Below are 23,564 nucleotides of genomic sequence, written 5' to 3' on the forward strand. Positions count from 1 at the left end.
ATAAATTTCATTAGAGCAGTTCCGTCAAACGTATCATCTGTGCCTTAAGTTTCTGACCCCCCCACGGGATTTAAACGATCTGGGGAAATCCCAGAATGTTGCGGATATGCCTCGCTGCGGAACTCAAGCGCAAGAGGTCCGATCTCGACACCGCTCCCAAGAAAACTAAGAAAACGATTTCAGACGATGACACGCATGATTTGGCTGAACTCTTCTGGCAATCTCGAAGGGCTGATGCCATAGAAGAAAAATGCGAACCAACCTGTGAACCCGTAATTACGGTTTGTCTCGATGACGCATTCCCAGAGCGATGCGTCGAAATCAGAGCCAATCTCCGCGAACCCTTGAAGACAAAATGTTGTGGGCACAGGGTCAGGCCTTCCGGAAATATGGAACTGAGGCTTAGTCCAATAGTTCGGATTGGTACCTGAAACAAAGAGTGAACCTTTTTATGAGTTTTATATATTTATGATGCAAACAGAAGAAATTATGAATATGAATCAGAATGATAATAAGAATAAAAGCAAATAGAAAAGGGATAGATTGATGGAGATGGGATCTTTGTTGCTGGACTGAAGTCACTCTCAACAAGATCAAATGGATGGAAGATGGATAGAAGATGGATAGATATGGGATTTGCTTGCTGGACTGAAGTCTCTCTCAAGGCAAATCAGTAGATGGAAATGATGGGGGATTGAGGACGCCACAAGACACTATGGAAAGGAGTCTTGATAAATCAAGGTGCTCTGGAGCTGCTTCTCACAAACTCTAAAGACTTGAAACAATAGTTTATAAGAAAACTAGAAAACTGAATAATTCATATTACTTTCAAAGATGGGCGATTATTACAAAGACAACTACTGAGCTTATATAGGCTCGACCTTGAGACTCTCTAACAGTCTAAAAATGACTAATGGAAAGAAATAAACTTGAAATAAAAGTCTTGGAAGCAAAGGCTTTGATGGCTCCAAAGAAATAGCTTTTAGCTTGATTTATGCTCTCTTCAAAGGGGAAACTTGATCTGATCTTGTATCTTGATGTTTTCTTGAACCTGGATGGTTTAAAAGGATAGGAAAGCATCCTGGGAATCTTCTTCATGGCTGGATAGGAGCTGATCACGTTCCTGGTTTGAACAGAAAAGAGCTGTTGGACATTAATGTCGGTTTGCTCCAAATATGGTAAGTGTGATTGCAAAAGAATCCATCTGATCCTCTGGCTGCTGGTGCATGGTATGAAGTCTTGGATGTATTCTGGTTGGCTTAGAGTATCTCCTGGTTTCCTCAAATAGGTTTGGATCGGACCAAATTGAATTGTTTGACAGCTTTCCCAAACTGATGTCGGGTTGACCGGTTTTGGGAATTTGAGTAAACCAAGTGGATCTTCTGGTTGGATTGGACTTTGGGCTTGGTTCTTCTTGCTCTGGACTCCTAAAAGGCTCTCTTTAATATAATAACTGGCTTCAGACGAGACCTCTTCAGGGTTAGACTTGTATGGACCGAAATGTAGCTGATCTGACCCATTGGATGTTGAGAAGATGGGCTGACTTGTAAAATTCATAACTTCCTGATCCGAGAAGCTTTTCTTGAATTTCCAAGCCTCAGTAATTCTTTGATGAGTTAGGCTTCTTCGAAAATTGGTTTCATGATAAAAATCCTTCTGGTTGTTGAGATATTCGCCTTGGACTGAACCTCTGTCGCTGGCACCTCCAAAGTGGCCGGTTGTGGGCACAGGGTCAGGCCTTCCGGAAATATGGAACTGAGGCTTAGTCCAATAGTTTGGATTGGTACCTGAAACAAAGAGTGAACCTTTTTATGAGTTTTATATATTTATGTTGCAAACAGAAGCAATTATGAATATGAATCAGAATGATAATAAGAATAAAAGCAAATAGAAAATGGATAGATTGATTGAGATGGGATCTTTGTTGCAGGACTGAAGTAACTCTCAACAAGATCAATGGATGGAAGATGGATAGATATGGGATTTGCTTGCTGGACTGAAGTCTCTCTCAAGGCAAATCAGTAGATGAAAATGATGGGGGATTGAGGACGCCACAAGACACTATGGAAAGGAGTCTTGATAAGTCAAGGTGCTCTGGAGCTGCTTCTCACAAACTCTAAAGACTTGAAACAATAGTTTTTAAGAAAACTAGAAAACTGAATAATTCATATTACTTTCAAAGATGGGTGATTATTACAAAGACAACTACTGAGCTTATATAGGCTCGACCTTGGGACTCTCTAACAGTCTAAAAATGACTAAAGGAAAGAAATAAACTTGAAATAAAAGTCTTGGAAGCAAAGGCTTTGATGGCTCCAAAGAAATAGCCTTTAGCTTGATTTATGCTCTCTTCAAAGGGGAAACTTGATCTGATCTTGTATCTGGATGTTTTCTTGAACCTGGATGGTTTAAGAGGATAGGAAAGCATCCTGGGAATCTTCTTCATGGCTGGATAGGAGCTGATCACGTTCCTGGTTTGAACAGAAAAGAGCTGTTGGACATTAATGTCGGTTTGCTCCAAATATGGTAAGTGTGATTGCAAAAGAATCCATCTGATCCTCTGGCTGCTGGTGCATGGTATGAAGTCTTGGATGTCTTCTGGTTGGCTTAGAGTATCTCCTGGTTTCCACAAATAGATTTGGGTCGGACCAAATTGAATTGTTTGACAGCTTTCGGTTTGACCGGTTTTGGGAATTTGAGTAAACCAAGTGGATCTTCTGGTTGGATTGGACTTTGGGATTGGTTCTTCTTGCTCTGGACTCCTAAAAGGCTCTCTTTAATATAATAACTGGCTTTAGACGAGACCTCGTCAGGGTTAGACTTGTATGGACCGAAATGTAGCTGATCTGACCCATTGGATGCTGAGAAGATGGGATGACTTGTAAAATTCATAACTTCCTGATCCGAGAAGCTTTTCTTGAATTTCCAAGCCTCAGTAATTCCTTGATGAGTTAGGCTTCTTCTAAAATTGGTTTCATGAAACAAATCGTTCTGGTTGTTGAGATATTCTCCTTGGACTAGACCTCTGTCGCTGGCACCTCCAAAGTGGCCGGTTTGGATAGTTGGTTGACCTCTGGTTCAGCTACTGGTTCGATGACCACATCATCCCCTCCCCCTTGTGAAGGTTTTGACCTCAAAACTGGATAACCTGATACACCACAATAGAGCAAGTCAGGTTTCATTCTCTTTTGGGAGTTTATAACCTTAGCTTGATACAATGTTGGTTTGGTAATGGGCTGTGCATCTGGTGGCTCTTCTTTAAAAAGATGGGAGATGATCACGCCTCTGGCTTGGATAGTGTCATTTCTTCTCTTCTGGAGTTGATGGTACTTCACACTACTGGTAACCTCATTGTTGATCATCTTTGGGACTGATTCTCCAAGCAATAAAAGATTATCCGGTGGGATATCTTTAAAGCTTTCTTCTTTGCAACCTAGGCTGGTATGACCATCTTCTTGTCTTATTCCTGGATCAAAACTCTCTGGAAAAGACAAGTGAGTCATATCTAAATAAACAATTGTCATAGATGTTTTAAGATCAGAGAAACTTCCCTTGCTGAATTTAAATGGGACTAGTTCAGCATCACTTTTATGGACAGCATCTATTGACAATATGGTTAAGGCATCTTGTTGCAAGACTTCATCACGAATTGGAATGCCTTTTTCTTTGCTTATACCTGGGTCAAAACATCTTGGCAAAGACAAGTTTATTATACCAAAGTAAAGGAATTTATAAACTGATGAAAACAAAGAACAAAGAACCTTACTTTCAGCTGTGGAAGGAAGAAATTTTATTTCTTTGTTTGGCTTGCTCTCACCTTGGTCTCCTGTACCTATTTCACTTTCCCTTGGACAAGACAAGTGCATTAATCTTATCATGGAAATAATAATAGCTTTCTGATCCATAGTGAAATTTACCTCAGGTTTTGGCACTTGAACAATTCTTTGTTCAGATTTTGGTTTCCACTTGTGGTGTGGATTTTGATTGAGCTCATGGTCTCGCTCGGCCCTTGGCACTTCAGTATGCATAGAGCTCTCATCTGGTATCCCTGTACCAATAATATAAAAATTTAAACCAGCATCTAAAGGTGATGTTAAACACTTACCTTGGTTTGATACTTTGATTATTGGTTTTGCTTCTTTAAGCAACAAATCATTTCTTCCAGCCTCACTTATGGCTTCCTCCTCTTTATCAATGCCATGCTGGTAGACTAGGTCTTCTCTTTTAAGTTCTTGCTCCTTAATTCCTGATATAATACCTTTTGACAAAGACAAGTGCATTATACAAGAATTTGGAACCAACAAATCAGATTGAATAAAACTATCACTTATTTTAAACAATTCAGTTTTTGTTTCTAGTGATGTTTCTTTCAATACTTGTTTAATTGGACAAGCTTCAGCAAGGTGTCCTATTTTAAAACATGTCTGATCTTTCAGAATTTTAAAATCTGAAGACTTACCTTGGCTTGATGTGTCCTCCTCTTTGGGTTCTAAAATCTCCTTGTTCCTTGGACATAATTCTTTTTGAACTTTGATTCAAACAAGGATGTGGATTTCGGATTTTTCTGGACCTCAGGACCTGTCTTAACTTTCTTTGACAAAGACAAGTGTCTCATACCAGTGGGAGATGATTCATAAACCAATTTACCAAGTATAGGATTTACCATAGCCTTTACTTGACCACTTTCATGTTCTGGTTTTGGAGTTGGCTTGCACAGCATGTATGGACTGATGCTTTTAGTCTCCTTCATGGTCACTGGCACGCCATGGTGTTGGGACTTCTCTACAAACTCCTTGTACATTCTGATTTTGACGTCTTTCCAATCTAACAATTGTTCAGTGCTCTCCTTTAACCACCATGTGTAGGCATCTTTGGTAAAGGCTTGGACAGCTTGTAACAACATCTTTTCTTTGGGAACTTTGTTGGAAAGCAGCCACTTATCCATGTTCTTTTCCCATCTTAAATACACCTCTGGGTTCCTGCTTAAACCTGAAAACACTAAGATGTCAGATGTATAAGCACAACTTTTGATTACTTCCCTTTTCGGACCGATTGATGTGTATGGAGCTCTCCATGAGGGGTCTGGTGGTTTGGGCTCGACATAAACAGCCTCAGGTACTTCTCCAAATCTACTTTCTCCAGGTTTTGGTCGTCGGCCTTGTGCCTTGTCTCTTTTCTCCATCTGAGCAATCTGCTTTTTGAGTTTTTGTAAGGCTACAACTTGCTGGCTCAGTGTGGCCTCCATTGTTTGGCCTGGTTCTTTCACTCCCATTTCTTCCTGCAACAATCTCAAAGATCAAGTGAAGAATAGAAAAATCTGATTGAACCAAAATAAACCCAATGCAATAATGAAATTTAAACTAAACCGAGAAATATGCAATTATGAACCGATATGAAATAAACTATGCAATAAAAACTTTTTATTTTTCTTTTCTGATGCAAGCACGAAATGGAGAGACAAATATGATATGAAACAATAACTAGGATGATTTTTTTTTGAATTTTCAGATTTGATATGCAATGCAAACAGAAATGGAAACAACTTAGAATGCATAATTTTTTTGACTTTTTTTTTAAAATGGAAACAAATAAATGCAAACACTTTTTTTTTTATAAATGCAAATATCAAAATGATGAATCAAATATGATATGCACGAAATTAAAATGATATGCTTTTTTTTTTAACTTTGCAATGCAAGAATCAAAATAATGCAAAATGCAGATTTTTTTTTTTTAAATGAATGCACAAAATATAAATATGGCAAATGGAGCTGGGCAACGAATGCAAACAAGCTAATGAGTAAAACTTGAATCCTAGATGATCTAAACGAAAATAAAATTGTCTTCCTCTTTTTATACATTTTTTTTAATGCAACAAGAACACAAAAATGCAGAAACTGTTTTTATTGCTTTTTGATTTATAAAGACAAAACAAATGCAAGCAAATATGAAATGCAAGGATAGATATCACCTTAGTCAGGAGCTCGGGCTCTGATACCAAAATGTTGTGGGCACAGGGTCAGGCCTTCCGGAAATATGGAACTGAGGCTTAGTCCAATAGTTCGGATTGGTACCTGAAACAAAGAGTGAACCTTTTTATGAGTTTTATATATTTATGATGCAAACAGAAGCAATTATGAATATGAATCAGAATGATAATAAGAATAAAAGCAAATAGAAAAGGGATAGATTGATGGAGATGGGATCTTTGTTGCTGGACTGAAGTCACCCTCAACAAGATCAATGGATGGAAGATGGATAGATATGGGATTTGCTTGCTGGACTGAAGTCTCTCTCAAGGCAAATCAGTAGATGGAAATGATGGGGGATTGAGGAGGCCACAAGACACTATGGAAAGGAGTCTTGATAAGTCAAGGTGCTCTGGAGCTGCTTCTCACAAACTCTAAAGACTTAAAACAATAGTTTTTAAGAAAACTAGAAAACTGAATAATTCATATTACTTTCAAAGATGGGTGGTTATTACAAAGACAACTACTGAGCTTATATAGGCTCGATCTTGGGACTCTCTAACAGTCTAAAAATGACTAAAGGAAATAAATAAACTTGAAATAAAAGTCTTGGAAGCAAAGGCTTTGATGGCTCCAAAGAAATAGCCTTTAGCTTGATTTATGCTCTCTTCAAAGGGGAAACTTGATCTGATCTTGTATCTGGATGTTTTCTTGAACCTGGATGGTTTAAGAGGATAGGAAAGCATCCTGGGAATTTTCTTCATGGCTGTATAGGAGCTGATCACGTTCCTGGTTTGAACAGAAAAGAGCTGTTGGACATTAATGTCGGTTTGCTCCAAATATGGTAAGTGTGATTGCAAAAGAATCCATCTGATCCTCTGGCTGCTGGTGCATGGTATGAAGTCTTGGATGTCGTCTGGTTGGCTTAGAGTATCTCCTGGTTTCCACAAATAGATTTGGGTCAGACCAAATTGAATTGTTTGACAGCTTTCCCAAATTGATGTCGGTTTGACCGGTTTTGGGAATTTGAGTAAACCAAGTGGATCTTCTGGTTGGATTGGACTTTGGGATTGGTTCTTCTTGCTCTGGACTCCTAAAAGGCTCTCTTTAATATAATAACTGGCTTCAGACGAGACCTCGTCAGGGTTAGACTTGTATGGACCGAAATGTAGCTGATCTGACCCATTGGATGCTGAGAAGATGGGCTGACTTGTAAAATTCATAACTTCCTGATCCGAGAAGCTTTTCTTGAATTTCCAAGCCTCAGTAATTCCTTGATGAGTTAGGCTTCTTCTAAAATTGGTGTCATGAAACAAATCGTTCTGGTTGTTGAGATATTCTCCTTGGACTAAACCTCTGTCGCTGGCACCTCCAAAGTGGCCGGTTTGGATAGTTGGTTGACCTCCGGTTCAGCTACTGGTTCGATGACCACATCATCCTCTTCCCCTTGTGAAGGTTTTGACCTCAAAACTGGATAACCTGATACACCACAATAGAGCAAGTCAGGTTTCATTCTCTTTTGGGAGTTTAGAACCTTAGCTTGATACAATGTTGGTTTGTTAATGGGCTGTGCATCTGGTGGCTCTTCTTTAAAAAGATGGGAGATGATCACGCCTCTGGCTTGGATAGTGTCATTTCTTCTCTTCTGGAGTTGATGGTACTTCACACTATTGGTAACCTCATTGTTGATCATCTTTGGGACTGATTCTCCAAGCAATAAAAGATTATCCGGTGGGATATCTTTAAAGCTTTCTTCTTTGCAACCTAGGCTGGTATGACCATCTTCTTGTCTTATTCCTGGATCAAAACTCTCTGGAAAAGACAAGTGAGTCATATCTAAATAATCAATTGTCATAGATGTTTTAAGATCAGAGAAACTTCCCTTGCTGAATTTAAATGGGACTAGTTCAGCATCACTTTTATGGACAGCATCTATTGACAACATGGTTAAGGCATCTTGTTGCAAGACTTCATCACGAATTGGAATGCCTTTTTCTTTGCTTATACCTGGGTCAAAACATCTTGGCAAAGACAAGTGTATTATACCAAAGTAAAGGAATTTATAAACTGATGAAAACAAAGAACAAAGAACCTTACTTTCAGCTGTGGAAGGAAGAAATTTTATTTTTTTGTTTGGCTTGCTCTCACCTTGGTCTCCTGTACCTATTTCACTTTCCCTTGGACAAGACAAGTGCATTAATCTTATCATGGAAATAATAATAGCTTTCTGATCCATAGTGAAATTTACCTCAGGTTTTGGCACTTGAACAATTCTTTGTTCAGATTTTGGTTTCCACTTGTGGTGTGGATTTTGATTGAGCTCATGGTCTGGCTCGGCCCTTGGCACTTCAGTATGCATAGAGCTCTCATCTGGTATCTCTGTACCAATAATATAAAAATTTAAACCAGCATCTAAAGGTGATGTTAAACACTTACCTTGGTTTGATACTTTGATTACTGGTTTTGCGTCTTTAAGCAACAAATCATTTCTTCCAGCCTCACTTATGGCTTCCTCCTCTTTATCAATGCCATGCTGGTAGACTAGGTCTTCTCTTTTAAGTTCTTGCTCCTTAATTCCTGATATAATACCTTTTGACAAAGACAAGTGCATTATACAAGAATTTGGAACCAACAAATCAGATTGAATAAAACTATCACTTATTTTAAACAATTCAGTTTTAGTTTCTAGTGATGTTTCTTTCAATACTTGTTTAATTGGACAAGCTTCAGCAAGGTGTCCTATTTTAAAACATGTCTGATCTTTCAGAATTTTAAAATCTGAAGACTTACCTTGGCTTGATGTGTCCTCCTCTTTGGGTTCTAAAATCTCCTTGTTCCTTGGACATAATTCTTTTTGAACTTTTGATTCAAACAAGGATATGGATTTCGGATTTTTCTGGACCTCAGGACCTGTCTTAACTTTCTTTGACAAAGACAAGTGTCTCATACCAGTGGGAGATGATTCATAAACCAATTTATCAAGTATAGGATTTACCATAGCTTTTACTTGAACACTTTCATGTTCTGGTTTTGGAGTTGGCTTGCACAGCATGTATGGACTGATGCTTTTAGTCTCCTTCATGGTCACTGGCACGCCATGGTGTTGGGACTTCTCTACAAACTCCTTGTTCATTCTGATTTTGACGTCTTTCCAATCTAACAATTGTTCAGTGCTCTCCTTTAACCACCATGTGTAGGCATTTTTGGTAAAGGCTTGGACAGCTTGTAACAACATCTTTTCTTTGGGAACTTTGTTGGAAAGCAGCCACTTATCCATGTTCTTTTCCCATCTTAAATACACCTCTGGGTTCCTGCTTAAACCTGAAAACACTAAGATGTCAGATGTATAAGCACAACTTTTGATTACTTCCCTTTTCGGACCGATTGATGTGTATGGAGCTCTCCATGAGGGGTCTGGTGGTTTGGGCTCGACATAAACAGCCTCAGTTACTTCTCCAAATCTACTTTCTCCAGGTTTTGGTCGTCGGCCTTGTGCCTTGTCTCTTTTCTCCATCTGAGCAATCTGCTTTTTGAGTTTTTGTAAGGCTACAACTTGCTGGCTCAATGTGGCCTCCATTGTTTGGCCTGGTTCTTTCACTCCCATTTCTTCCTGCAACAATCTCAAAGATCAAGTGAAGAATAGAGAAATCTGATTGAACCAGAATAAACCCAATGCAATAATGAAATTTAAACTAAACCGAGAAATATGCAATTATGAACCGATATGAAATAAACTATGCAATAAAAACTTTTTATTTTTCTTTTCTGATGCAAGCACGAAATGGAGAGACAAATATGATATGAAACAATAACTAGGATCATTTTTTTTGAATTTTCAGACTTGATATGCAATGCAAACAGAAATGGAAACAACTTAGAATGCATAATTTTTTTGACTTTTTTTTAAAATGGAAACAAATAAATGAAAACACTTTTTTTTTTATAAATGCAAATATCAAAATGATGAATCAAATATGATATGCACGAAATTAAAATGATATGCTTTTTTTTTTTAACTTTGCAATGCAAGAATCAAAATAATGCAAAATGCAGATTTTTTTTTTTTAAATGAATGCACAAAATATAAATATGGCAAATGGAGCTGGGCAACGAATGCAAACAAGCTAATGAGTAAAACTTGAATCCTAGATGATCTAAACGAAAATAAAATTGTCTTCCTCTTTTTATACATTTTTTTTTAATGCAACAAGAACACAAAAATGCAGAAACTGTTTTTATTGCTTTTTGATTTATAAAGACAAAACAAATGCAAGCAAATATGAAATGCAAGGATAGATATCACCTTAGTCAGGAGCTCGGGCTCTGATACCAAAATGTTGTGGGCACAGGGTCAGGCCTTCCGGAAATATGGAACTGAGGCTTAGTCCAATAGTTCGGATTGGTACCTGAAACAAAGAGTGAACCTTTTTATGAGTTTTATATATTTATGATGCAAACAGAAGCAATTATGAATATGAATCAGAATGATAATAAGAATAAAAGCAAATAGAAAAGGGATAGATTGATGGAGATGGGATCTTTGTTGCTGGACTGAAGTCACCCTCAACAAGATCAATGGATGGAAGATGGATAGATATGGGATTTGCTTGCTGGACTGAAGTCTCTCTCAAGGCAAATCAGTAGATGGAAATGATGGGGGATTGAGGAGGCCACAAGACACTATGAAAAGGAGTCTTGATAAGTCAAGGTGCTCTGGATCTGCTTCTCACAAACTCTAAAGACTTGAAACAATAGTTTTTAAGAAAACTAGAAAACTAAATAATTCATATTACTTTCAAAGATGGGTGATTATTACAAAGACAACTACTGAGCTTATATAGGCTCGATCTTGGGACTCTCTAACAGTCTAAAAATGACTAAAGGAAATAAATAAACTTGAAATAAAAGTCTTGGAAGCAAAGGCTTTGAAGGGTCCAAAGAAATAGCCTTTAGCTTGATTTATGCTCTCTTCAAAGGGGAAACTTGATCTGATCTTGTATCTGGATGTTTTCTTGAACCTGGATGGTTTAAGAGGATAGGAAAGCATCCTGGGAATCTTCTTCATGGCAGGATAGGAGCTGATCACGTTCCTGGTTTGAACAGAAAAGAGCTGTTGGACATTAATGTCGGTTTTCTCCAAATATGGTAAGTGTGATTGCAAAAGAATCCATCTGATCCTCTTGCTGCTGGTGCATGGTATGAAGTCTTGGATATCTTCTGGTTGGCTTAGAGTATCTCCTGGTTTCCACAAATATGTTTGGGTCATACCAAATTGAATTGTTTGACAGCTTTCCCAAATTGATGTCGGTTTGACCGGTTTTGGGAATTTGAGTAAACCAAGTGGATCTTCTGGTTGGATTGGACTTTGGGCTTGGTTCTTCTTGCTCTGGACTCCTAAAAGGCTCTCTTTAATATAATAACTGGCTTCAGACGAGACCTCTTCAGGGTTAGACTTGTATGGACCGAAATGTAGCTGATCTGACCCATTCGATGCTGGAAGATGGGCTTACTTGTAAAATTCATAACTTCCTGATCCGAGAAGCTTTTCTTGAATTTCCAAGCCTCAGTAATTCCTTGATGAGTTAGGCTTCTTCTAAAATTTGTTTCATGATAAAAATCCTTCTGGTTGTTGAGATATTCGCCTTGGACTGAACCTCTGTCGCTGGCACCTCCAAAGTGGCCGGTTTGGATAGTTTGGTTGACCTCCGGTTCAGCTACTGGTTCGATGACCACATCACAAAGCTCGTAACTTGTCTTAAGAAAAATCTCCACACATTCGCATGGGCTGCGGAGGACATGCCAGGAATCGACATTAACATTACCTGCCATGAACTAAAGACCGACCTAACGTTTAAACCAATCAAGCAGAAAAGGCGAAAGCTAGGCCCCGAACGAGCAACCGCGGTCAACGAGGAAGTCGAAAAACTTCTAAAAGTGGGGTCCATAACGGAAGTCCGTTACCCCGATTGGCTTGCGAATCCCGTCGTGGTCAAAAAGAAGAACAGAAAATCGCGAGTGTGCGTCGATTTTACCGATCTCAATAAATTTGCCCAAAGGATAGTTTCCCTTTGCCGCACATCCACCGGTTAGTTGAAGCAACGGCAGGAAACGAACTCTTATCCTTCATGGACGCGTTCTCAGGGTACAATCAGATTATGATGAATCCCGACGATCACGAGAAAACAACGTTCATCACGGACCGCGGAACGTATTGCTACAAAGTAATGCCTTTTGGCCTTAAGAACACTGGCGCAACGTATCAACGACTTGTCAATCGAATGTTCGCCGATCAACTCGGAAAAACAATGGAGGTTTACATCGGCGACATGCTCGTCAAATCCCTCCACGCTAACGACCATGTCGGCCATCTTGAGGAGTGCTTCGCTCAGTTGAATTCACATAACATGAAACTCAACCCGGCCAAGTGCAGTTTTGCCGTATCATCGGGTGAATTCCTTGGTTACCTGGTAACTTATCGCGGGATAGAAGTCAACCCAAAACAAATCGATGCACTCATCGGGGTGGCCTCTCCCAAAAACAAGCGAGAAGTACAAAGTTAACCGTGAGAGTCGCAACACTCAATCGGTTTATATCCCGCTCAATGGACAAATGCTTACCTTTCTACGATGTCTTGCGGGGAAACAAAAGATTCGAGTGGGCAGATAAGTGCGAAGACGCATTCAAACAACTAAAGCACTATCTAGCGACTCCCCCAGTTATCGCAAAACCCGTGGAAGGGGAGCCTCTATTCCTATACATAGCGGTATCGGCAACGGCCGTTAGTGGCGTCCTGATCCAGGAAGAACGTGGAGATCAGAAACCGATCTTCTACGTAAGCAAAACATTGCTGGACGCCGAAACGCGCTATCCTTTAATGGAAAAATTAGCATACGCAGTCGTAACATCAGCACGGAAACTTCGACCGTATTTTTAATCCCACACCATCGTCATCCTTACAACTTTCCCCATCCGGACTATCTTGCATAGTCCGAGCCAGTCGGGAAGGTTAGCCAAATGGGCCGTCGAACTCAGCGAGTACGATATAGATTATCGTCCCAGAACGATTGCAAAGTCTCAAGTACTCGCGGACTTTTTGGTGGAACTACCAACCAAAGCCATAACTAACAAAGAGCCTAACTCGACTTGGCTCCTTCACGTTGATGGATCATCGTCAAAACAAGGATCCGGTATCGGCATCCGCCTGACATCGCCGACCGGAGAGATCTTCGAACAATCATTTAGATTGGAGTTCCACGCATCGAATAACGAGGCAGAATACGAGGCCCTTATCGCGGGATTACAATTAGCCCACGGTTTGAAAATACGAAACCTCCATGCTTACTGCGACTCTCAACTGGTTGCGAGCCAGTATAGCGGGGAGTACGAAGCCAGGGACGAAAGGATGGAAGCATACCTCAAACTAGTCCAAAATTTATCCCAAGACTTTGATTCTTTCACTCTCACTCGAATTCCTCGTTCCGAGAATACGCAAGCAGACGCACTCGCAGCCCTGGCCTCGAGTTCGGACCCGGGACTTAAAAGAGTAATCCCGGTCGAGTTCATCGAACATCCGAGCATTGGACCTCCCATCGTCATCAATCTTATTCAAGATTATAACGAAGAGGAAATCGCAGTCCAGTCAGAAGAAACGCCGGAACAAAACGAATATGGCTGCGATACACCATGGCTGGAGACGATACGAGCGTATATCATCGACGGAAAATTACCCCCCGAGAAGTGGGCAGCTCGAAAAGTCAAAACCCAAGCCGCTCGTTATGTAACGGTCGACAGAGAAATTTACAAGTGGAAATTCTATAGACCACTCATGACGTGTTTAGAAGGGGATAAGGCGAGAAAAGTAATGGAAGAAGTTCACTCTGGTTCCTGCGGAAATCATTCCGGCGGAAGGTCACTCGCCGTAAAAATCAAATGCCATGGGTATTACTGGCCAACGATGATCGGAGACTGCGAAAAATTCACACAAAAAAGTGAAAAAATGCCAGAGGCACGCTCCGACTATTCGGCAACGTGCGGAAGAACTCTCCTCCATTACGTCACCATTCCCTTTCATGCGCTGGGCTAAGGATATCGTAGGGCCTCTTCACAATTCCAAGCAAAAATGTTTTCTGCTGGTCCTCACGGATTTCTTTTCAAAATGGGTAAAAGCCGAATCATACGCAAGTATAAAGGACATCCAAGTCGAAAATTTCGTATGGAAAAAAATTATCTGCAGACATGGAGTCCCGTACGAAATAGTAACGGATAACGGATCCCAGTTCATCTATACTCGCTTCGAAGCATTTTGCGAAAAATGGAAGATACGATTAAACAAATCGACTCCCAGACCGTCCTTGACGGACTTAAGAAACGTTTGGATGAAAAGAAAGGAAGATGGGCGGAGGAACTCGAAGGAGTTCTCAGGTCACATCGCACAACCCCGAGGCGTGCAATGGGAGAAACACCCTTCGCCCTTGTATACGGCACCGAATGCATGATTCCCGCAGAGGTTGAATTTCCCGGAATCCGTAGACGACTTCTTCCGGAACAGGAAGAAAAAAACAATGCCATGCTAATGGATAACCTCGATCTCGTCAACGAGAAACGAGACCGGGCCCTGACCCGAATCCAAAACTATCAACATGCAGCCGCAAAATACTATAACTCCAACGTCCAAAATCGCCGATTTCATGTAGGAGACTTAGTTTTGCGCAAAGTCTTCCAGAACACTGCCGAACGAAACGCAGGAAAGCTAGGAGCAAACTGGGAGGGACCATACAAGATTATAAAAGTCGTCCGGCCCGGCTCCTACGAAATAGAAAACATGCAAGGTGTGAAAATCCCAAGAACTTGGAACATCATGCATCTCAAAAAAATATTATCACTAAAACATCGCAATCAAAGAACTACAAGACACACTACAAGAAATTTGAGTATTAGTAGCAGTTCGCGGTAGCACGAAATCACTAACTGCTATTAAAAAGTGACAATTTTGGATGCCAATTCTACCATAGCACTAAATCAACACTATGAAATATTTTCATTAAGCGGGAAACCAGAAGTCCATTGTATAACCAATTTTTGTTTTTGGTAACACTTAGAAGCGCCAAGACTTAGCTAAATTTTGGTTTTGACACCAAAACTTTTGGTTTCTGGGAATTTTTCTTTCTTCGAAGTCCTTTTTTCCGTTTTCAATCCACAGACACCATCTCCAAAACTCCCCAGCATCCATCTTCTTCTTCGTCGGTCAAATTCGAGAATACGGGGCCTCACTTCTTCTCTCAAGATATTAGTAGATCAAACCTCGCTAAAGGAGAAAACCCAAGATGTCAATAACTCTTCAAAGGTTGTTGCTGGAACCGGAAGAGTTTCTAAGTCCGTTAGTCTCTTAACTCGCCGTACGTTTGCCGGTCTAGCTTCTCCGGCGGCCCCTACGCCTTCTCCTCCCTTGCAACCCGGTGATGTCAATAAAACCAGATGCTTCCCGGTCCAATTCCACAAGTGTTAGACCCGTAACTTGCCGTATGTCTGCCGATCTAGGTTTTCCTGCCTCTGCGCCGCCTCGGTCTCGCTCTGGTGAGAGTAATTGATTTCACTTACAATGGGTTTGCTTGAATTTAGTTCTAGAATATCTACTTTCATTTGAATTGAATTTGAGCTCAAGTCTATGGTTTTGTGTATTAGATTCTTGATACATACATGGGGTTGCTTTTAAGGAATTGAAAGGAAGCATCTTTAGATTCTCTTTGGGTTGGGTGTCATCATCGTGTTCCTTATGCTGAAGTTTTAAGAACTGTGTTATGCTTTAGGTGTTGGTGACAAGAAGGTTACTGAGCCTTACTCTGTTTACACGGTTAGAAGGAAAGCTTCCAGAAGAAAAAGGAGCAATGCCTTGCCTTCCTCTAGTGCAATGCCTTGCCTTCTTCTTGACTTAATCTCAAGCCCTGGGTATGAAACTCATTCAGTGATATATAATTGTTGACTCTCGGGTAATGGGAGCTATGGACATGTGGAATCAGGGTAGAACATAGTATATGCTCTCTTCTTTCGAAAATAGTAAGAAATCTAGATGAATAACTTGTGTTAGTGTTGAACCTATGATGACCATCAAACTTATAGTTTGAAAAAATGTGTTACATGTATCTTCTCGTTGCAGCGACGAGTTAGAGATGTAGTGGCATTGAGACAGGTCCAAGACAGAGTGAGAAGCAGAACTCGATGCAGAGGAACTCGTGAAGAAATTAATGGAGAAGCTCGTTATTAAGGATTATGGTTTGTTGTTTTATTCTGTTTTAGACTTTGGCTGGTCTTTCTCTGATCTGAGACTTTGCCTGGTCTTATTGAATTGGAGGAGTTCTGTTTGTTTAAGGCTGTGTGTGGAGAGGTGACTCTAGTGGGTTTGCATTTGTTGCTCAGAAAGCAGTGGAACCTCCTATGAAGGAAAGGAAGATGCTTATGTATTTGTAAAAGAAGAGACTAAAAAGAAGTGATCTGTTTCTGTCTGAACTTGAGCTCTCTATGTATGAGTATTTCTGTCTTAGATTTACATATAACATAAATAGGTTCAAGTCTTTGAGATTGAAGTTGTTTGAATTGTGTATAGGCATGAGCAAGGATGTATATTTTAGAATTTAATGAATATAAAATTTTAGTTATAGATCAAAATGCAACATATATATGATAATTGGAGTTTTGGTATAAAATATTTTAAATACGACCATATATTTATATAATTAAATAGATATAAAAATCATTGTTTATTGCAAATAATTATATTTTAATTTATATGTTTGACTATATATTTTATAAATTTAACGAATATAATTTTTTGTTTATTTGTATTTTGTAATTTGTATTTCAAAAAAAAAACACTCTAAACCCTAAACCCTAAACATATTTTAAACCTTAAACCCCAAACATGTTTTTAAGTCCTAAACATACACTTTAATATTTTCATAATATAACTTCAATGTTAAACTTAAAACTTAAAATTTAATAAAAATCTAATTTCAAATTTAAATCTAAACTTCAAACACTAGACCTAAATCTACACTCTAAACCTAATACCCTAAACCCCAAATTTAAATCCCACATACAGAGTCATTAGTCTAATCTAATATTTGTAACATCAATTCTTAAAATTTTAAAAATTCCTAGTTTTATACTATCCAATACTTACAAAAGTTAATTTTCAAATTTTAAATCTTAACCTTGTATTTCTATATTCTAAACTAAACCTTAAATATATATAGTTCAAATCCTATACTATAGTTCAAATGTTATATCACAAACATTAACATTTTAATAAAAACTGAGTTTTAATGCTGAAACCAAAACATAAAATCATAATTTTGTATTATCTAACATAGAAACTACCATATAAATTTACCAAAAGATAAAAACAAACAAAGAAATTATCGTGGACCACTAATATTGATATACCCGGATCACATCATTTACCGTTGGATTGGATTTAATCCAACGGAAGAAATCTTACCATGCTCTCTCTCTCTCTCTTTTTTTTCACTCTCTGTCGACAGGGTCTGTCTCTCTTTACCTTTATCTTTTTTCTTCTGAAAACTCATTCTCTCCATAGATTCTCTCTCAATCTCTCAATCTCTATCTACAAAATATTTTTTTTTCCTCTTCCTCATTCATCTTCGTGATTTTTTTTCTTCTGATTTAATGTTCTTTTGTTTCTTCTCTTCTACTCATCTGTTTTTAGATTTGTTTTTTTTTTGTTTCCAGATCTGCGAAATGGTACTGTGATAACTGAAGGTGGTGGTGCGACGACCGAGAGAGCAAGACAACAGAGGATATGGCTGAGGGTGTGGCTCGTCGCTGCATCTGTCTCTCTCTGTTTGTTTTAGATTGTAAAGTTCCCTATTTTATCCAATGTTCTTACTTAAGCTTGTGTAGAGAAGCAGTGATCTTTGGATCTGTTTTAAAGTTCAGTTTTTTAAATGTTGTTCAGGTTGGAGCCTGGAGTAAGAGGACGAACAGAGGCTTGAGGTTTATGTTATGGAGGCTGGAGGCGGAGTATTAGGGTTACGGAGCTGGAGGCGGAGGATTAGGGTTACGGAACTGGAGGCGGAAGCTCGGGGAATGGTGGTTTAGGTCTAGGTTAATTGGGTTTTGGTTTAATGTTTGTAATCTATTTTTGGCTTTTGCTTTAATGTGTTCTTTAGTTATTTTGTATGATGATTAAAATTAATAAATAAATTTTAATTTTTAATTATGAATTAATTTTCGTATTAATTTTAATTATTGAATTTTTAACAATTAAATTTTAATTAAATTTTATTTAATTTAATTATTTTATTTTTAATTATAGAATTATTGTATTTATGCCAATATTAAATATTTTACAGCAGTAAAAAATTATAAAAAGAACATCATAGCACAAATTAAAAGCTATAAAATGCTAATTTATATCGCATGATTAATGCTATGATATCTAATTTTTATAGCACACGAAAAATGCTACGATAGGAGGGGGTTTACCATAGCTGCGGCTGTCAGAGCGTTTACAAAAACGCTACTAAAGCCCTATAGTAGCATTTTTCGTGTGCTACCAATACCGATATTTCTTGTAGTGACAGCTTGATCCCCGGAAAGGGGTACGTAGGCAACTCGCTAACCCCCGGGTTCAGCTATCCCCCTGATTTAAAGGGGGGGGGGGGGAGCGGGGTGCGTATACTCGTATACTCCCACGACTTTCGAAATTCTTAAAAAAAAAAGACTCGAATTTTCGAAACTCTTTACAAACAAAGACTCCGAATTTCCGAAACTCTTCGCAAACAAACAACGGATCCAGCATCCACCAAAACGATTATCACATCTAGAAAATTATCACCCGAAGACAATTCGCGGTCTAAACTACGCTATCCAAAAGCCCGTAACTCTTTTATGGCATAAGAAAAATTCATTCACCGCACTGCGAGACGTCGCTTCGTGCCCGAATAAATTTTTTCTCATACAAAACTTCTAAAACGCCTACAAAACGGCATCATGTCTTTGTTGCTGATCACAACAAACAAACTCTAACGTCCTAAACAGACAAGGCACCTAAGGGTAGGCTCTCTTACATCCGACAAGGATAACATAGCGCGCTATACAAGAAAACCGAAATTTTGTCTAAGCGCTTCGTAAAGGAAGTAGCTTCGATTCGTACTCAGACAAATCATATAAGCCGATAACACTTCACGGATTTTAAAACGGTACGAGTCAGGTTAAAATCGCAAACAGGCAAAACGAAAGCTGATTTGTCATCGCATAGCCTCAGTCCGAGAGTAAACCTAGGTCTTGCTCTAAACCCAGCCTTGCTGGTACTTAACATCTCATAGGCATAGTATCGACGCTCGATACGAGATCCTAAAATTTGTCTCTTCAGTTATGTCTGTCCGTTCTACGAACCTTCGCGTAAATTCATAAACCGCGGAAAATCTCGCTTTGTACACGCGATGGATACGGTCATCGTCTGAAAGGCAGGAATGAGACGACAACTCATACCCTGTCCCTCAAACTTCGATATATAGAAGTTCTCATAAATACGCAAATCTAAATTTCATTGATTAAAAACCGTAATGCGGTAGGGATTCGAAGCCACAAGTGGCCAGTCCCGAAAATAAAAACACGGCCTTTAAAGGCCGGAACAAACTTAAACTTAGAAAACACTTGAACCAAAGACCATAACCTTAAACCTAGACGTCTCCTTCACCTGCCTCGCTCGGGGCGGCGTCATCACCGTACTCTCCAGTCGCCGAACCGGGCTTCTCGGCATCCTCCGCAGATCGCTCCATAACGCACTCAGATCGCAGATCGGACAGCAGAAGCTCGAAGTCCCTGTCCACGGATCTTAACTCGGACCTATGGGCCGATAAGCTATCCTCCTCGGACTGAAGAGACGAAGAAGGATCGTCTTTGAGCGCACGAACAACCGCCATCCCGCCATCAATGCTTGCCGAGATCAGATCCCTGCGGTAAACGATCTCTAAGGAGCCCATGATCTCAACAAAACCCGCTAAATGGGACTGGAACCCGGCACGCAAAGCACTCATGGCATCATCAGCACTACGAAGCGTCAAGTCCTCACTGGTCTCGATCTGACGCTGAAGTCGACGAACTTCCGAAGCCTTTGCCTCCTGGTCTTCTTCTCCTTGATCAAAGCACTCTCTGTTTTCCCAAGATCTCTCTCAAGCTCACCAACATGCCCCTCAAGCCCAGACACCTTAGCAGTGCAGGAATCCGTAAGCGCCATCATTGTACCCTGGATTTCGGATATCTGGCCCTGCGCTTCTCCGAGCTCCCTGGCAAGACGAGCGGCCTCGGAGGGAAAGTCGTGTTAACAAGCATAAAATCAAAGCGAAAGGATAAGTTAAAATCTGGACAACGTACCTTTCCGCGGAGAACAGGTGCAATGCGCAATACCTCCGGCAGCGAAGGACCTCCCTCGGCAGGTGTGATATCCCATGATTTTAATGAGTTTTAGATTCACATTTTAGCTTATTATAGTCATGGAGTTGCATATTAGGAGTATATATTGCATTAGATTGTTCATTTGCATATCACAAGGTTTGGAGTGCACAATTGGAAGTTTTGGGGCTAAATTGAGGACGTTTCTGCAAGTTCAATAGTTTTGAGGCCGATGTGTAAGCATCCGGAAGTTCAGGGACCAGGGCTGCAATTTACCAATATTCGCTGGGGTTTAATTGGTACAATCAGAAGTTCATGGGTCAATTCGAGGGTACTTTCTGCAATTTAAGAAGTTCTGGGTGAAAGCAAAGTTATCCAAAGTCCAGGGACCAAAGTTGCAATAAACGAAGAGATCTCCATTGATGAGAAACTTGAGCTCTCTCTCTCGCCGGATCTGAAGCACGATGGCGGCGAAGCTTATTCCGGTGACGAGCACGGCAACAACGACAGAGCAGCACGGCGAGGAGATGACCTGAATAAGAGATCCCATGGCGACTCTGAGCACAGATGCAATGCGGTGGAGAGCTTTGACGTAACACCGAAGCTTAGTTGTGGTTAGGCTCGCAAAGCATCACGGCAACAGAGGATGTGACTTGGGCTCGGGCTTGATTCACGAAGAGGATGAAGTCTCCGACTTGGAGCCGTGGGAGATGACGAGCAGCTGAGCACCGGTGCTTTAACGTGGGCTTGATTCCGACGAGATGGTGAAGCTGAGAAGAAGACGAAGTTGATCCAAGGCGGAGATGAGAGCTCAAGACCGGGTAGAACCCACCGGGATGAACTACTCGGGCGTAATTTTCACACGAAGAAGAAGAAAAGACCGGGTTGGTGTACGCGGGTTGACATCGCAGGTGAAGAGAGACCGCGATTGGCCGAGATGACTTGATTATTAATTAAATTCCGGTTTAGTCCGGTTTAGCCCTGGTTTGTGGGGTTAAACCAGTTCGAGTTTGGCATCTCCTATAAATAGATTTAGACCTAGAAACCTTATTTTTATCTCATTTTCTCTCTAGACTTTGCCTCCTTTTGTAAAAGCTTGAATCTTTTATCAATCTAAGGATTTTTGGAATCTTCATCTTATATCTTGTTTCTCTTTCTTATTCACATGATTAACCTTGAATCTCACATATACTTAAGATTTCTCATGAAGATTAGAGAGTAGACATACTTTTGATTCATGGGCTAGGGTGATTAAGGGTGATTAGTGAAGATCTAGGGTGTTTAGTCTTAGTTTTACTTCTTTCTTTGCTTGTTGAGGGTTCTCAATGCTATTTTAGTCTTGATCATACTAAAATAGATCTCTAGGCTTTCACGCCCGAGAGGTGTTCGATGAAATGCCTGAACCAACTCTTCAATGCTTTTAGCTTACTTTGCCAAAGAGATTTGTTGTTAAAGGAGCTAAGATTGCTATTAGACTTGTTCTCCATGTTTGCTTTAGTAACATTCAACCTAAGAGATTAGATGCTTGAGTTGCTTTAGCAAAAGAACATTCATCTAGAGATAGAGCTTGTTTAGCTTAGTGTCTAGGCATAAGGAAAGTGTTTGATTGATAGCTTGCCACTCTAGTTTTGATCTTAGTCGCCCAAAATCAAGTCCCTTGTCCCATGGGTCCACCTTAGTATTTGATTGAGTTCTTGCATTAGTTTCTAGATTGGATTTGAGATCACCTTGTTTATATTTCTAGGATCTTAGATTGTTACCAATCATCATCTTTCTATTTGCTTAGATTAGGAAAGTTTGTGTATTCTTGGTGCTATAGATCACTAGTTCTCTGTGGGTTCAACAATCTTTTATACTATCATTTGACTAGGACCCTTGAAAAGTCCAATTATCAAATTGGAGCCGTTTTCGGGGACTCGAAGAGGATGAAGTCTCCGACTTGGAGCCGTGGGAGATGACGAGCAGCTGAGCACCGGTGCTTTAACGTGGGCTTGATTCCGACGAGATGGTGAAGCTGAGAAGAAGACGAAGTTGATCCAAGGCGGAGGTGAGAGCTCAAGACCGGGTAAAACCCACCGGGATGAACTACTCGGGCGTAATTTTCACACGAAGAAGAAGAAAAGACCGGGTTGGTGTACGCGGGTTGACATCGCGGGTGAAGAGAGACCGCGATTGGCCAAGATGACTTGATTATTAATTAAATTCCGGTTTAGTCCGGTTTAGCCCTGGTTTGTGGGGTTAAACCAGTTCGAGTTTGGCATCTCCTATAAATAGATTTAGACCTAGAAACCTTATTTCTTTGCTTGTTGAGGGTTCTCAATGCTATTTTAGTCTTGATCATACTAAAATAGATCTCTAGGCTTTCACGCCCGAGAGGTGTTCGATGAAATGCCTGAACCAACTCTTCAATGCTTTTAGCTTACTTTGCCAAAGAGATTTGTTGTTAAAGGAGCTAATATTGCTATTAGACTTGTTCTCCATGTTTTCTTTAGTAACATTCAACCTAAGAGATTAGATGCTTGAGTTGCTTTAGCAAAAGAACATTCATCTAGAGATAGAGCTTCTTTAGCTTAGTGTCTAGGCATAAGGAAAGTGTTTGATTGATAACTTGCCACTCTAGGTTGGATCTTAGTCGCCCAAAATCAAGTCCCTTGTCCCATGGGTCCACCTTACTATTTGATTGAGTTCTTGCATTAGTTTCTAAATTGGATTTGAGATCACCTTGTTTATATTTCTAGGATCTTAGATTGTTACCAATCATCATCTTTCTATTTGCTTAGATTAGGAAAGTTTGTGTATTCTTGGTGCTATAGATCACTAGTTCTCTGTGGGTTCGACAATCTTTTATACTATCATTTGACTAGGACCCTTGAAAAGTCCTGCTATCAAATGCATTTTATCATATTGAAGCTTGTTTTGACAAGAGTTATCTATGTGCTTCATTTGATCTCGAATCTGAGTTTTTTATTCTTAATGAACTTAGACCTCTTCTTAAACTTGCTGATATAGGGGATGAACTTGATGTGGATAAGCTCTTGCTTGAGATAGAAAACTCCTTTGTCAAAAATAATCATGAGAATATGAACATTGTGTATTATTCAGTTGATGGAGATAAAGTTGACTACTTTGTTAAGACATCGTTTGAACCTGTAGTTGATTTTATCTTTCCACCAAATGCATTCG

The 23,564-nt window shown here is 39.8% G+C and overlaps 1 protein-coding gene and 1 long non-coding RNA gene across 2 annotated transcripts; both read left to right on the plus strand.

The window, feature by feature from the left end:
* The first annotated feature begins 12,570 nt into the window (after positions 1–12,570).
* LOC130494735 (uncharacterized) lies at positions 12,571–14,052 on the plus strand. The gene is made up of 2 exons (XM_056991466.1): positions 12,571–12,893; positions 12,957–14,052. The coding sequence occupies exons 1-2, from the start codon at positions 12,571–12,573 to the stop codon at positions 14,050–14,052; spliced, it is 1,419 nt and encodes a 472-aa protein (XP_056847446.1).
* Positions 14,053–17,459: 3,407 nt separating this feature from the next.
* On the plus strand, positions 17,460–18,201 carry LOC108816417 (uncharacterized). Its single transcript, XR_001943853.2, has 2 exons — positions 17,460–17,839; positions 17,941–18,201. It is a non-coding gene; the product is annotated as an uncharacterized LOC108816417 (long non-coding RNA).
* Positions 18,202–23,564: the final 5,363 nt, after the last annotated feature.

The sequence above is a fragment of the Raphanus sativus genome, chromosome 7, assembly GCF_000801105.2.
Source record: "Raphanus sativus cultivar WK10039 chromosome 7, ASM80110v3, whole genome shotgun sequence".
Taxonomy (NCBI): Eukaryota; Viridiplantae; Streptophyta; class Magnoliopsida; order Brassicales; family Brassicaceae; genus Raphanus; species Raphanus sativus.